This window comes from Rhinatrema bivittatum, chromosome 2 (genome assembly GCF_901001135.1).
Source record: "Rhinatrema bivittatum chromosome 2, aRhiBiv1.1, whole genome shotgun sequence".
Taxonomy (NCBI): Eukaryota; Metazoa; Chordata; class Amphibia; order Gymnophiona; family Rhinatrematidae; genus Rhinatrema; species Rhinatrema bivittatum.
In genome coordinates, this window is record NC_042616.1 from 594,363,486 (window position 1) to 594,376,981 (window position 13,496).

General features: G+C 42.2%; 1 protein-coding gene across 2 annotated transcripts in view; it reads left to right on the forward strand.

The window, feature by feature from the left end:
• THOC1 (THO complex 1) overlaps positions 1–13,496 on the forward strand; it is a 191,480-nt gene that overhangs the window by 274 nt on the left and 177,710 nt on the right. For both annotated transcript variants that reach the window (XR_003854773.1, XM_029591099.1), the window contains exons 2-3: positions 7,474–7,547; positions 7,636–7,696. Coding sequence is in view for 1 of the 2 variants with exons in the window: in XM_029591099.1 (XP_029446959.1) it covers positions 7,474–7,547; positions 7,636–7,696 (135 nt within the window). In the remaining variant the exon portion in view is untranslated. The remainder of the gene's footprint in view (positions 1–7,473; positions 7,548–7,635; positions 7,697–13,496) is intronic.

The window sequence follows — 13,496 nt, forward strand, 5'->3', positions numbered from 1 at the left end:
GTTGTACCTCGCTGCGAGGCCGCGTCACTCCCTGCGTTCCCTTCATCGCCCCCCCCCCTCTCTTCTCTAAGGAGTTCCGAGCTGAGGCCGTCGGTTTCCCGGCGCTGAGTTCCGTGCCGCTGGCGCTCGTGTCTGGGTTATCGGGTGTGCAACTGCGGTCCTAATCTCAGATTCTGAGTCTCGTGGTGGGGGCGCTGTCAATGTGCCAGTAAGGAGCCTGGCGCCCTGTCCCTCCCGCGTAAAATGCTCAGTGTCCCTGATACGCAGCTATTCGTTACTATATAGGAGTTTCCCCCTACTCAAAGTGCTTAGAGTCTAAGCAGGGATTGCACTTTAGATGTCATGTTTGATTACGAATTTGTCAAGTTCACTTATCGATAAGAGTTGGTATTTCTACGGCTCACAAGCTCTGTGACTTAAGGAGTGAGAATAAACCTTGTACTTAATAGTAAGCACAACAGTTTCTTAACTCCTAATGTAATTGTTTTTGTTTGATTGTAAGTGCCACTACACATCTAACGTCCAATTTATTGGATATGTTTTGGGTTATTACTTTCAAATTCAGACCAGCTATTAAAATACTATAAAGTACTTTTTTTTTTTTTTTTACTTTATTGGACACATATAAGGGGGATATGATAGAGGTGTTTAAAATCATGAGAGGTCTAGAACGGGTAGATGTGAATAGGTTATTTACTCTTTCGGATAATAGACTAGGGGGGCACTCCATGAAGTTAGCATGGGGCACATTTAAAACTAATCGGAGAAAGTTCTTCTTCACTCAACGCACAATTGAACTCTGGAATTTGTTGCCAGAGGATGTGGTTAGTGCAGTTAGTATAGCTGTGTTTAAAAAAGGATTGGATAAGTTCTTGGAGGAGAAGTCCATTACCTGCTATTAAGTTCACCTAGAGACTAGCCACTGCCATTAGCAATGGTGACATGGAATAGACTTAGTTTTGGGGTACTTGCCAGGTTCTTATGGCCTGGATTGGCCACTGTTGGAAACAGGATGCTGGGCTTGATGGACCCTTGGTCTGACCCCATATGGCATGTTCTTATGTTCTTAAATTCCAATTTGGAAAAATTGAGCATGATTAGGTAGATAATCAATAATAGAAGTATAGGCTTTAGAACCCGTGAACCGAGAAATCCCTCCCTTGATTTGGTGTTTCTGTATTTAACATGTAAATCTCTGGGCTAGTATCCTAAATGAGCACAGCTCTAATACGTTTTCCTTTTGTTAAAGTCCTCGCTAGGTCTTCTACAGTTTGAATGTCCAAAATTCCCTGATAGGGGAAGATGATCTTCTGGGCCCAGTAGATGTTTTTGTAATTAGCATTAAAGCAAAATTGTAGACAGCATTAATAATCACATCATAAATAGCAATAATAAGCATGCTGGAAGTTGGTGTGGTTTCCAACTTAACTTTTACAGATAATTGATGGAACACTTTCTTACAGCTTTTGTTATATACAAATCCATTCTTATAGCTTTAGATCTTGAATACATTTGTGATCTTATTTTTCCAGTAAAGTTAATTTGTTAAATGTTTTTTTAAATGGATATTTGCCTATAATTGTAAACCAATATATGTGCACATGAATGTCGGCATATAAAAACTAATAAATAAAAACACATTCTAATTGTTCTTCCCCTTTCCAGGCCCTGGACACTATTAAGCTTTTTCCTAACTGCTGGTAATAGGACCTTAACCCAATTTAGTTATAGTAATTAAAAGTCCCACTTTGCAAACCTTAACTGCAGTTATTACCTCCTTCCTTTGTTTTTACCTGTGTGCTACCCTCAGGCATTTTTCTTCCCTTGATGATCATGGATACCCTTGATTGGTGCTACTGGTGTCTTACTCTTCCTTTCCTAGGCATGAATGAGAATTCATTCCTCTTCAAGGATACTAATGGATCGCAAGTTCTATTAAAGGGAGCAACACCTCTTCCTTTAAAATGGTAGCAAAACTGAACCTTTGGGCCCTAAGATGCTCAGAAATAAACGCTAAAGCTCTCTTAAAGGGGAAACCAAAACTAGAGGCAGGAAGGGTGAAGAAAAGAAAAACCTCCCTCCTTATAATAGATTTCCAACAAACATGACAGAATATTTATTTATTTATTTATTTATTTATTTATTTAACAACTTTTAATATACCGACGTTCGTATGGCACATCACGCCGGTTTACAAGTAACTCAATTAAAGGAGGAAATTACAATGAACAGGGGGCAGGGGATGGGAGCAGGCCAGAAAAAAAGGGAGACAGGAGAAGAGAGAGAAAGATAGGTAGCGTGAAAGAGAGTAAGGAACAACTGTCAAAAATAAGAAATAGGAGGAACTTATTTACAGAAGGGACTATTTACAGCAGTTACAACTAGCAATAGATTAATTACATCGGATACAATGAGCAATTTTGTAAAATAGTAGAACGAGGGCGGGCAAAGGAGAGGCGATAAGGAGGTGCCTTAAAGGGCTGGCAGGGTGTGAGGGATTAAGGCTGGGGGGTGTAAGAGAGGAACTAGGGTAGGAGTGACTAGGTTTGATTGGTTTCCGGATAGGCCTTTCTGAAAAGCCACGTTTTTATGCCTTTTTTGAAGGTGGCCAGGCAGGGTTCAAGGCGGAGAAAGGTGGGGAGAGTGTTCCAGAGTGAAGGGCCTGCTATGGTAAAGGCCCTTTCTCTCGTGGAGGTGAGATGAGCAATTTTGAGGGAGGGAGTATGTAGGATACCTGTGTGGGAGGATCTGGTAGGACGATTGGTTATGCGGAAGTGCGGTGAGTCCTTGAGCCAGGGGTTGGATTTGTAGAGGAGGTTGTGTAGTATAGTGAGGGTTTTATACTGTATACGGAAAGAGATGGGTAACCAGTGGAGGTCCTTGAGTATGGGGGTGATGTGGTCTCTTTTTCGGGTGTTCGTTAAGATTCTCGCCATCGCATTCTGCAGGATTTGTAGGGGTTTGATGGTCGACTGTGGAAGGCCAATGAGGAGGGAATTGCAGTAATCCACTTTGGAGAGGATAGTGGTCTGCAAGACTAGACGGAAATCTTGTGTGTGGAGCAGTGGTTTTAGCTTTTTCATGATGTGGAGTTTGTAAAAGCCTCCCTTAAGAATGGATTTAATGTGGGCTTTGAAGTCGAGGCGTTGGTCAAGTTCAATGGAAAAGATACCCTTCTTCTTCTTCCCTGTACCTGGGACTCAGTTCCAGAGACCCAAAGGGCTCCCCCCCAAAAAAAAAAAAATAGGGAGCAGTAAGGGGGCCATGTTGCCCCAAGAGGATCACTTACAAATTCCACAACTCAAAATGGTTGCAGGGTTTTATGTATGCTGGGAAATCACCATCTCTGGTTCCCACATTAGGGCGCTAACAACCTCATTAATTCTATGTCTGTTGTCCCCTTTAAGGATGGACCATTCCTCCTAGTAGGAACTCACAAGGGTCTCAACATTTTGCATGCTTTCTGTAATCTGGCATTACTTTTGAATGTTTTAACAAAAATACACAGTTGGGCCTGTAACCACTGATCAGTAGTGTTGAGAATCATTGTTTTGTAATGCTCTAGTTCAGAAGAAGAGTACAAGTAACTAGATCAAACATGTTGAAATGCTGCAGAGTGGGGTCCTGAGGCTTTCAGTGCAGTAATATCACCACTGAACATTTGTTATCAAAGATAACCTGTCAAAGCAGAATGCTGTAGAAAATACTTTTGGGGAAAGGCTCCCATTTACTTTCAACAGTTCTGAACATTTTGGTTAAACACTTACTTACTAAAAATCTGGTAAATTTATAAAACCACTGGATTTTATTTGCACCAATTTTTGCTAACTTCCTCAAATTTCTTTGCAGGGCTGGTACATAGGGGCTTCATTGCCTAGTAGCGGTACAGAAATGTTAGTTTTCTCAAATTTTGTTCTGCTTCATAGTAAATAGTTGTATTGGAGCATGATTCAATGCATCAAGCTGTCAGAGAGAAAAAGTATACATAGAAACATAGAAATGACTGCAGAAGAAGACCAAACGGCCCATCAAGTCTGCCCAGCAAGCTACGCACTTTATCCATTTTTTTTTTCCCTTTTTCTCTCTCCCACCTGTTACTATTGGCTTCCAGTACCCTCCAGCCCTAATTTCCCTCCACCCAATTTAGAGAGCAGCTCTGTATCTGCATCCAAGTGACATCCAGCTCAATTAGGGGTAGCAACCGCTGTAACAAGCAGGCCACCCCCTTGCCCCATACTCTTACCCACCCCTGTTTTTATTTTTTTGTTTTGTTTTATTTTTTTTTTTGGAAATAGCAGCCCTCCATCCTTCCGCTCTGTGAAGGTGGAACACCAACTACTGGCCACTGGCATCCCGCTCCGTGAATGCCTCTGTACAAAAGTAAACAAGCAAATTCTAAAAAGTGCAGAGAAATTACCCACCCACTCCTTGGGGGAGCAGATACGCTGCCCTTCACTTAAATAGTTTGGGGATCCCTGCTTTAGAGGAACCATCCCTCAAGAGGAGAGAGTAATCTGTCTCTATACCTGTGCACCTTTAGTCTCTCTGCTGAGCCAGCTGGCCACTTAAGTCCCATTTGTGATAATGGCTTTAACGATGTGGACATCTGCTCACTGGGAGTTGAGCTGAAACAACTAACTCAGTGCTTATAGGTGTCAAACATATGACATTCATATATGTGTAATCCTTTGTTCTGCTTCCCAAGGGCTCACAAACAATTTTTTTTCACGGGGGCTGCTCTGGCCAGCGCTTTTCCCTTCTTTGTCCTGGGGGGGGGGGGGGGGGGGGGGGGCCTTAGGTCTATTTTGTGGGGGAAAGCTTAAGCTTGTGGCCCAAGTGGTGGTGTTACTAGCTCCTTATTTACAGCTCGATACAGTAACATTCATTTGAAGATTTCTCGTCTGTAACGAGCTCGCTGCGCACAATTCGGACGCGTAAGGCAAACCAGCGATACAGTCTCCAGTTTCGCTCGTCCGTAGCGCTTCTTAAAACAGACGCGTAACCCTTCCCCACCCGGCATGTAAATGAACGAATTAGCTGTATAATGAAGGAATTAGCTATTCCCCTCCGATACCGTAACGCGCGCTCAGGTTATCTCATTAGTAACGCACTGTTTTGCCGCGGCCGTAACGTGTTAGTTTACCGCCTCCCCCTAGTAGGAGTTAGGACTGTGAGTCTAGTAACAAATCCATCGACACCGCTTAAGACACTCAAAAACAATAAAACACAATAAAAAAAAAAAAGCGATACAGAGATGATCGAGAAAATGTAATGATGTGGGACACATAAAACCTGTCAGAAAAAAAAAAAAAAATTTTTAAATACCTGTCGGAGGGCCGCGTGGGTCCAGGCGGCGGCGGCGGGAGCCGGGTGGTCGCGTGTTAAATCTAGGCCGCGGGCGGGTGGGCGCCTGTTCCAGGCGGCAGCGGCAGTGGGGGGACACGCGTTAGTTCGAGTCGGGCGGCGGGTGGTCGCGTGTTAAATCTAGGCCGGGTCCGCACAGGCGCGCATTCATTCATCCAGGCGGAGGAGCCGGCGGCGAAAGCTGCCGGCTCCGCCTGAATGAATGCGCGCCTGTGCGACCCCTGCGATTCGGCGCTCAAGGCAGTCACATGCCGTGACGTCACGGCATGTGACTGCCTTGAGCGCCGAATCGCAGGGGTCGCATTCATTCACTGCCAGTGGGGGCTGCCCCGGCAGCCCCCACCGGCAGTGAATGAATGCTGTGACTGCCTTGAGCGCCGAATCGCAGGGGTCGCACAGGCGCGCATTCATTCAGGCGGAGCCGGCCGCTTTCGCCGCCGGCTCCTCCGCCTGGATGAATGAATGCGCGCCTGTGCGACCCGGCCTAGATTTAACACGCGACCACCCGCCGCCCACCGACCGTCTCGAACTAACGCGTGTCCCGCCGCTGCCGCTGCCGCCTGGAACAGGCGCCCACCCGCCCGCGGCCTAGATTTAACACGCGACCACCCGGCTCCCGCCGCCGCCGCCTGGACCCACGCGGCCCTCCGACAGGTATTTAAAATTTATTTTTTTTTGAACACTCAGGTTTTTACATATTTTGGTATTTATTTTTTTCACTTCATGGTGCCTGTCATTTGAAATGTCATTTGAAATGACATTTGAAATGACAGGTACCAGCGCACCCTGGTTACTGTATAGGCGCTGTATTAAGCGCCTATACAGTAAAATGGGTTACGCAGGCATAACCCTTCCCTACCGCTTTAAAGCCGCGGCATGCATTTGCATGCGATTAGAGGAGAGTATCGGGGAGTTAGTGAAGAGAACTGTGCGTGCGGGGAGGAAGGGTGCGCCTGACACTGCCGCACTGTTATTACCGCGGCCTTACAGGATCGACCTGTTAATAACTCTTTAATGCTGTTCCTGGCACAAACAAGCAGGACAAGGAACTGGGTGTTAAAATACGTTTATCGATTCTTTAATAGTAAATCAAAGTCCAATTTATCCAATAAGTGAATGTAAAGCTGTGATGTTTATAGATGTCTCTTTTCTGGGTAGCTGTCCTTTCTCTTTTTCCTGGGGTTTTAGTTTACCACTTTTACTGTAAAGTGTATAAACTGTCCTAGTACTATAGGAAAAATCATATGGGGTGGGATCCCCTTTATCATGGAAAAATCAGATGCTCATTCCTGGTTATCCAGCCTGTGTCCTGGTCCCTTGGGGTGGAGATTCTGTGGGGGTCTCCATGGTCTTGATCATTCTCTCCCACATACCAATAGAGGGGACATCTCAAAAGGAAGTGTCAGAACAGGAAACTAGCTATACCAGCCTAATTCCCATGTGAGGAGAGGGTGAAACAAAAAACTTCAGCACAAAACTGGAATACTTTCTTTGTTTCAAAAATATTTGTAGCTGATGTTATGCTGTAACTGGTTCTTGCTTCTTCTAGGGAGTAGAAAAAGACTCACAGGTCTCAGTTTTTGTCCTTTGTATTGGGGGGGGGTGGGGGGTTGCCTGCTCCAAAAGGGGGGAGCTCTTGCTTCTTCGCAGGCTAACTAACTGAAAATGACCACACCGTTCTTTCTTGTTACCTCACTAAGTACCCTGAGACAACCAATCACAGCCCTCTAGATTGGGAGGGGATGGAAAGGAGTGGAAATCTCACTAGGTTGTGTTTCTTGATAAAGGATCTAGGGCCAGGGGTCTGCCACATATGGAAATACATTCAGTCACTGCCAACCTGAGGCATATTTGTAACAGTGACTTATAGGTGAAAGAGACTGTGTAACCCTGTTCCAGGATCTTTTGAGCTATCCATTGTCCTTCTCTTCCCCTCCACCCCCAGTTTCCTCAGATATTAAACATTTTTAATACAGTTGATAATGTTTGTATCCATACCATTCTTGTTTTCCAGGTTGTTTAAAGGTAAATTTTTTGTCAAGAATGAAGCTAGTTTATTTTCTAAACTTATTTGAAGACTTTTTTTTTTTCCCCCCCCTTTTCCTTCAGAGCTCAATCAGAGATGCTTTGACTAGCAAAACTACCAAACCTTTATTGATAGCATTCAGTCAGCTGCCTGGAAGGTAAGGACTGGAAAGTGCCTTTTAAAGTTTTGCTGGAAAATATTTGGGGAAAAATGCAGCCTTTTTTTTTTCTCTCTTCCTTTCATAGTGAAAATGAAAAGAAGTGTACCCTGGACCAAGCCTTCAGAGGGGTTCTAGAGGAGGAAATTGTAAGTACTTCCTTTGTCCAGTATTAGATTGACATTGTGTTTAACAGAGAGCAAGAGGTTTTACGTGGAAGTTAGTGCCTCTGTAAGTTAAACATTGCATAAGGATTTACATGGGGTAAGCAAATGTGGATATTTCTTACTACAGTGCTGAGAATGTACAAGACAATCATAGACAGGACAAATAACAATTGTCATAATTATTAGCATAACTGAAATGCAACTTTTTCCATTGACATTTGGGGCTGAATAAACCATGACATGCGGGTGATGTCATCTGACAGTGCCGAATAGACCCTTCTCTTCTAGCTCATAGACCTTTTGCTCTACTAAGCATGCATAGGAGTTCCTCTGTGATCCCCTCTGTCTTTTTTTTTTTTTTTTTTCTGAGCTCCTGCATGGATATGTACCCTTTCTCTCTCCTAAATTTTTGATATTCTAGTTTTTTCTCTTACGAACTCATTTTTGAGTGACTCTCTGCCTCAGCTGCCCCTCAACAGCACTTTTCAGTACTACCTAAAAAACCAAAAATTATAAACATCTTGTTCAGCTTAAAGAAGACTGCACCCAGTGGCTTCAAATACTGCATGTATAAAGCAGAAAGATGTCTATAACTGACAGCCATGGTATTTGTTATATATTTGGGGCCAAATCACAACACAGCTAATTAAGAGTGTGACTGGATGTCTTTGAGAACCAGGGCCTGGAAGATAGAAAAATTCCACAGGTTGGTGAAAAGATGGAGTTGTTTCCCCTCTGAGTGGCACCTCCATACAAAGGTGAGAAGGAGCTCTTTGAGCAAAACTCCCTCTTGTGGCTCAGATCCCTGAATCTGCTGCTCCTTTGGGGTTGAGCAAAGCATGGAAGCTCAGGGCAGAGTGGTCTATAATACCTTCACATGCCCCGGGGCTCGTTGGCGCATTAAAAAAAAAAAAAAAAGCACTAGAGGAGGAAGAGTCGTTATGCTTCCAGATGTCCGCTTGAAAAGAGCTCTTGATCCTCAATTCTCATCACTGCCATCCCATGATGCTGTGAGTACTTACCTGAGGCGAGGGAAGCCCAAATGATATCTGCCCAAAAAAAATTAACCGATTTTTAAGGGTCCAGAAGTGGTAGAGGCCTGCAGTAATGGCACAACTGAAATATGCCGCATTTTCAGGGAAGCGCTGGCGAAGATTTTAAATAGCTCCAATCAGCTAAAACGAGCTGACTTTCAGTTTCAGAGCTGAGGCAAGACATGGGCACAATTGAGGCTAAGATTTTGGCTCAAGCCATTGATCTCAGAAAAGAACTCACTGAGCTGGGAGCATTTTGTAGAAGAATCAGAAGGCCAACTAGATATGCAAGATGCAGGGTTGCAAAAACAGACTGTAGTGGCTGATATAAAAAAGGATTTACTGATCTGAGTGATCACATTGAGGATTTAGAGAACAGAACAAGGAGGGGAAATCCTCTATATTAGGCGTTCCAGAGGAAGCTGCTTTCAAGGACTGTTCTCAGGTAGTAACAAGCCTATGCATGATGGTCCTCTGTATGGATGAAGAGGCAGACTCTACCTAAAATTGAACTTGAAAGGGCATATAGAGCCCTGACTAAACCCAAGAATAATAGGGATATAATAATCTGCTTTCATAAATTCAGTCTGAAAGAAAGTTCTAACTAGAGCCAGAAAAATGGATGAGATCCAATGGAAGGGACACTGAGTGGAGATATTTCAAGAGTATTCAAAGATCTTTTGCAAATTCTATGAGGAGAGCAAATTTAAATATAGATGGCTATTCCCATTTGGAGTGTTTACTATCAAAGGAGTGACCTCTAGAATAACAGTGGTGGAGGAAATGGATATACACCAGGCAGTGGGGCTTTTGCTACAACACTATTAAGCGCAGGTACACTTCACCAAATACAGTTGTAGAGGAAGTGGTCAGATGGCAGTGCGTTCAATATATAGTAGATAACAGTCAGGAGGATCTTTGTCGAGAGAAGCCTAATCGATTTGCTGAGTGGCAACAATTTTAAATGCTTTAGGGTTGTCTGCAAATAATTGAAGGACATGAGACATTTCCATGAGAATTCTGATTTGATCTGATCTGGCATGGTTAGCAGCAATATTCACAATGGTGGATGGCAACAGCAATATGAAAAAAAAAAGTTTGTGTTAATTTTTTATATCGTAAGTGAAGGGGATTTGGGGCGGGAGAGACTAGTAGGGATTTTCTGAGGGTGTTGACATCATTCCTTAGGAAGGAATTGTACATGGTAAAAAGAAGGGGTGGTGGGATGGAGAGTGGAAGGGATCTAATATCTTGCCTAACCTGTTTCGATTATGGTAGGATACATATTGTCTTATATCTCTATGGTGAAACATTGTGGGTCAAGTGAGGAGAGTTTGGTCAAGTCAGAGACACCTTAATATAAATAGAATTGGATTTCTTTGTACAAAATGACTAGGTTCAAAATAGCTTCTTTAAATGTAAAAGGGCTGAATACACCTTTACTTAAAGAAGCATTGCAAATGAAAGCTGGTATCTTATTTTTATTTTAAGAAACACACTTAAAAAAAAAAAGACATGAAAGTTTAATGATATCTCAAGTTCTCCCAGCAGTTTATTGCTTCTGCCTCTAGTATGTGTGAATATTCAGGAGTGGGAATCTTGTTAGTCAGAAACTTAGTTGCAGAGGTGAGATCTTTGATCAGAAATGTGGAAGGCTGTTATGTACTTGTCAAACTAATAAGAATTTATATACATTGCTCAATGTATCTGCTCCAAGGTGTATCTTAACTTGATAAATGATATTCTTGGAAGATGGGCCGAAGGTCATTTTAATTCTTGGAGGGGATTTTACTGTCTCCAGATATCTATATCTGGATAGTTCTGGAGGTGGGCAGCATCCTACGAAAGCTCATAGAGCTCAGCTGAAATCTCTGATGGCCGAGTGGAGATTTTTTATTTACCCATTTTCTATACCATCTTTCCAAATAAGCTGTAAACCATTACGATCTTAACATACATAAAATATGTATAACATTAAACATAATAAAATATTAGATCTTTGGAGATTGTCATGCATCAGAGTATAATTATACCTACTATTCTGCAGTGCACAAGGTATACATTAGAATTAATTACTTTTTAATAGAATAAGCATTTGTGTCACAAATACATGAAACTGATATTAGCTCAATAACATGGTCTGATCATGCTCCCATATGGGTAACTTTGGATATCTGGGGGGGGGGGGGGGGGGGGGGGGGGGTGGTATGCTGAGAAGCATTTCTGGAAACTCAATGAAAATCTGTTGAAAGATAAGGCATTTTGTGACCAGTTGAGAACAGACCTAACTCAGTATTTGTAGGAAAATATGGGAGATGTGGTATTATGGGACTCTTTGAAAGGGGAAACTTAATTTCCAGGGTTGCATATATTAATAATAGGTTAGATTGACTGCAAAAAAAAAAAGCTATTTTAGAAGTTTGCCATAAGAGGGTGCCAGCAGACTGTGGATTACAATGACTGAAGTTTGGTAAGGGAAGACTAAAAAAAAACCCAAATTGGATCTGGGAGATACTGCCTTTCAGTTGGACTGGGTTAAACAAGAATACTTTGAACACAATAATAAAATCAGCTGGTTATTAGCCTGAAAATTAAAAGGTATCGTAGAATAAGATATTAAAGATAAAGATGGGGGGGGGAAGGCCATACTAGATCCGGAGATTATTCATGAACGTTTTTCTGAATTTTATGTAGAATTGTATTCCACAATCAGAAGATCCAGCAGTAAGATATACAAAAATCTTTCAGATATTGAGTTCCCCATTTTAGGTCCAGCATGCAAGGCAACTGTAGACTGGTAGACCACTTATTAAATGCATGTCTTACAGTGGCTCAGATATGGAAGAGATCCCCCAACGCTTACTGTCTGTAAGATCAAGGTGGAAGACATTGCTCAAATGGACTTAAATATGTGAGCTTTTCCAAGCCGACATGACAGTGGGGTGCTTATTGGTCATGAAGAGGAAAAGAAATGATTTCTTAAAGTTCATAAACTTAAACAAGAACAGAGGTGGAAAGCATAATTAATTGTCACCGTCCAGTGATGATGTACATCCTGGTTCTTTCAGTTTTGTATATGAAAGATGTTAATATCTATTGAATGGTGAACCTAAATATTGTAGTGTATGGTTAAAAATAAAAACATTAAAAAAAAAAAAAAGGAAGTTATAGTGCTCAAAGTGGAGCAGATGATCTCAGATCTTAAAAGAAGCAATGCACCAGGAATGGATGGCTCTTCTTCCAACTTTTATAAACTTGTGCAACCAGTGATTACTGGACTATTGGTCACTATGTTCAGTTCTCTACTATATGATGATGGGATTCAGGCAGATTCAAATCTGGCTGGAATAAGTTTTTGGTGAACCCAGGCAGAGATGCTAATTTGTGTGGGTCATATAGGCCAATTTCCCTAATGTCAACTTAAGATAATAGTGAAAATATTGGCATTGAGGTTGGGAGCAATAGCTCCAGCCTTTACACAATGACCAAACCAGTTTAGCATGAACTAGATTTACATTTGCTAGTGTGAGATGGGTACTTGGTTTGCCTAGCCCAGACTAAATTAATATTCCAGCCATACTGCTGACTGTAGATGCTGAGAAAGCAGTTGATATGGTTCACTGGAAATTCTTGTTTGTAGTAATTTCTAAAATGGGTCTAGATTTGAATTTCACTTGGGTACACAAATTGTATTCTGGTCCTTCTGCTTGTATCAAAATTAATGGAGGGTGTTTACCTTTTCCTGTGTATGGAGGGACAAGACAGGGTGCCCCCTATTACCCCTGCTTGCCTTTTACCTGAAACTATTAGCAGAATGTATCAGATGTTCCCCAGACATAAGGCGTATTCGAGTGGAGAAAGAGGAATACAAACTATCCTTGTCGGCACTCGCGTGCTCAGATGTGTCTCTCTCCATTGCCTGTTTCTGGAAATTGAGGCGATTGGAAGGTTTCTGGTTATAAAATAAATGAAGAAAAAATCTGAGAGTAAATATGTACTAACGGGGGGGGGGGAATGTCACTAAGGTTTTCTTATAAAATGGTGAAGGGGGGAGTTAAATACTTGGGGGGGGGGGGTAGAACTATAGCATAATTGTATCAATTATTTAGATTTAATTTCGTAAGATTGTTGAAACATTATCCCAGTGATGTAAATTTAGCTCAGAGGGGACTTCTCCTGCTTTGGTAGAATAGTGATTATAAAAATGAATATTTTACTGAGATTCCATTACCTGTTTCAAAGACTCCCTATAGATATCCCAGATGTTACTTTGCAGCTGTGGCAGAGAACATTGTTTAGTTTATCTGGAAAAGGAAACCTCCTGGAGCGGCCAGTGAGGTTTTACATCAGACAAGGAGCAGAGGAAGATTGGGAGTACCATGTCTTCAATGGTACTATGTAGCAGTACATTTACATGCCTTATATTGGCATAAAAATTTGGAAACCAATCAATAGGTTCAGTTGGCGAGATGATGGGTGACACTCTTAGAGGGGCTATGCTGGTTAGCTCGGAAGGATTGGTTGCTACCAATAGATACTACCTGTACCAGTTTTGAGGTTGGCTGTATGGGATAAATGGAAACATGAATGGTGGGGACAAAAATTTTCTACATGTGTCTGTTCAGTACACTAGAAGGTTCCTCCCAGGATTCACCTCCGCTGTCTTTGTCAGATGGAAAAATAGTGGATGGTCTAGGTTGGAACACTTATGGGAGAGCAAGGGTATGAAAACGTTTGAGAAGGGTCAG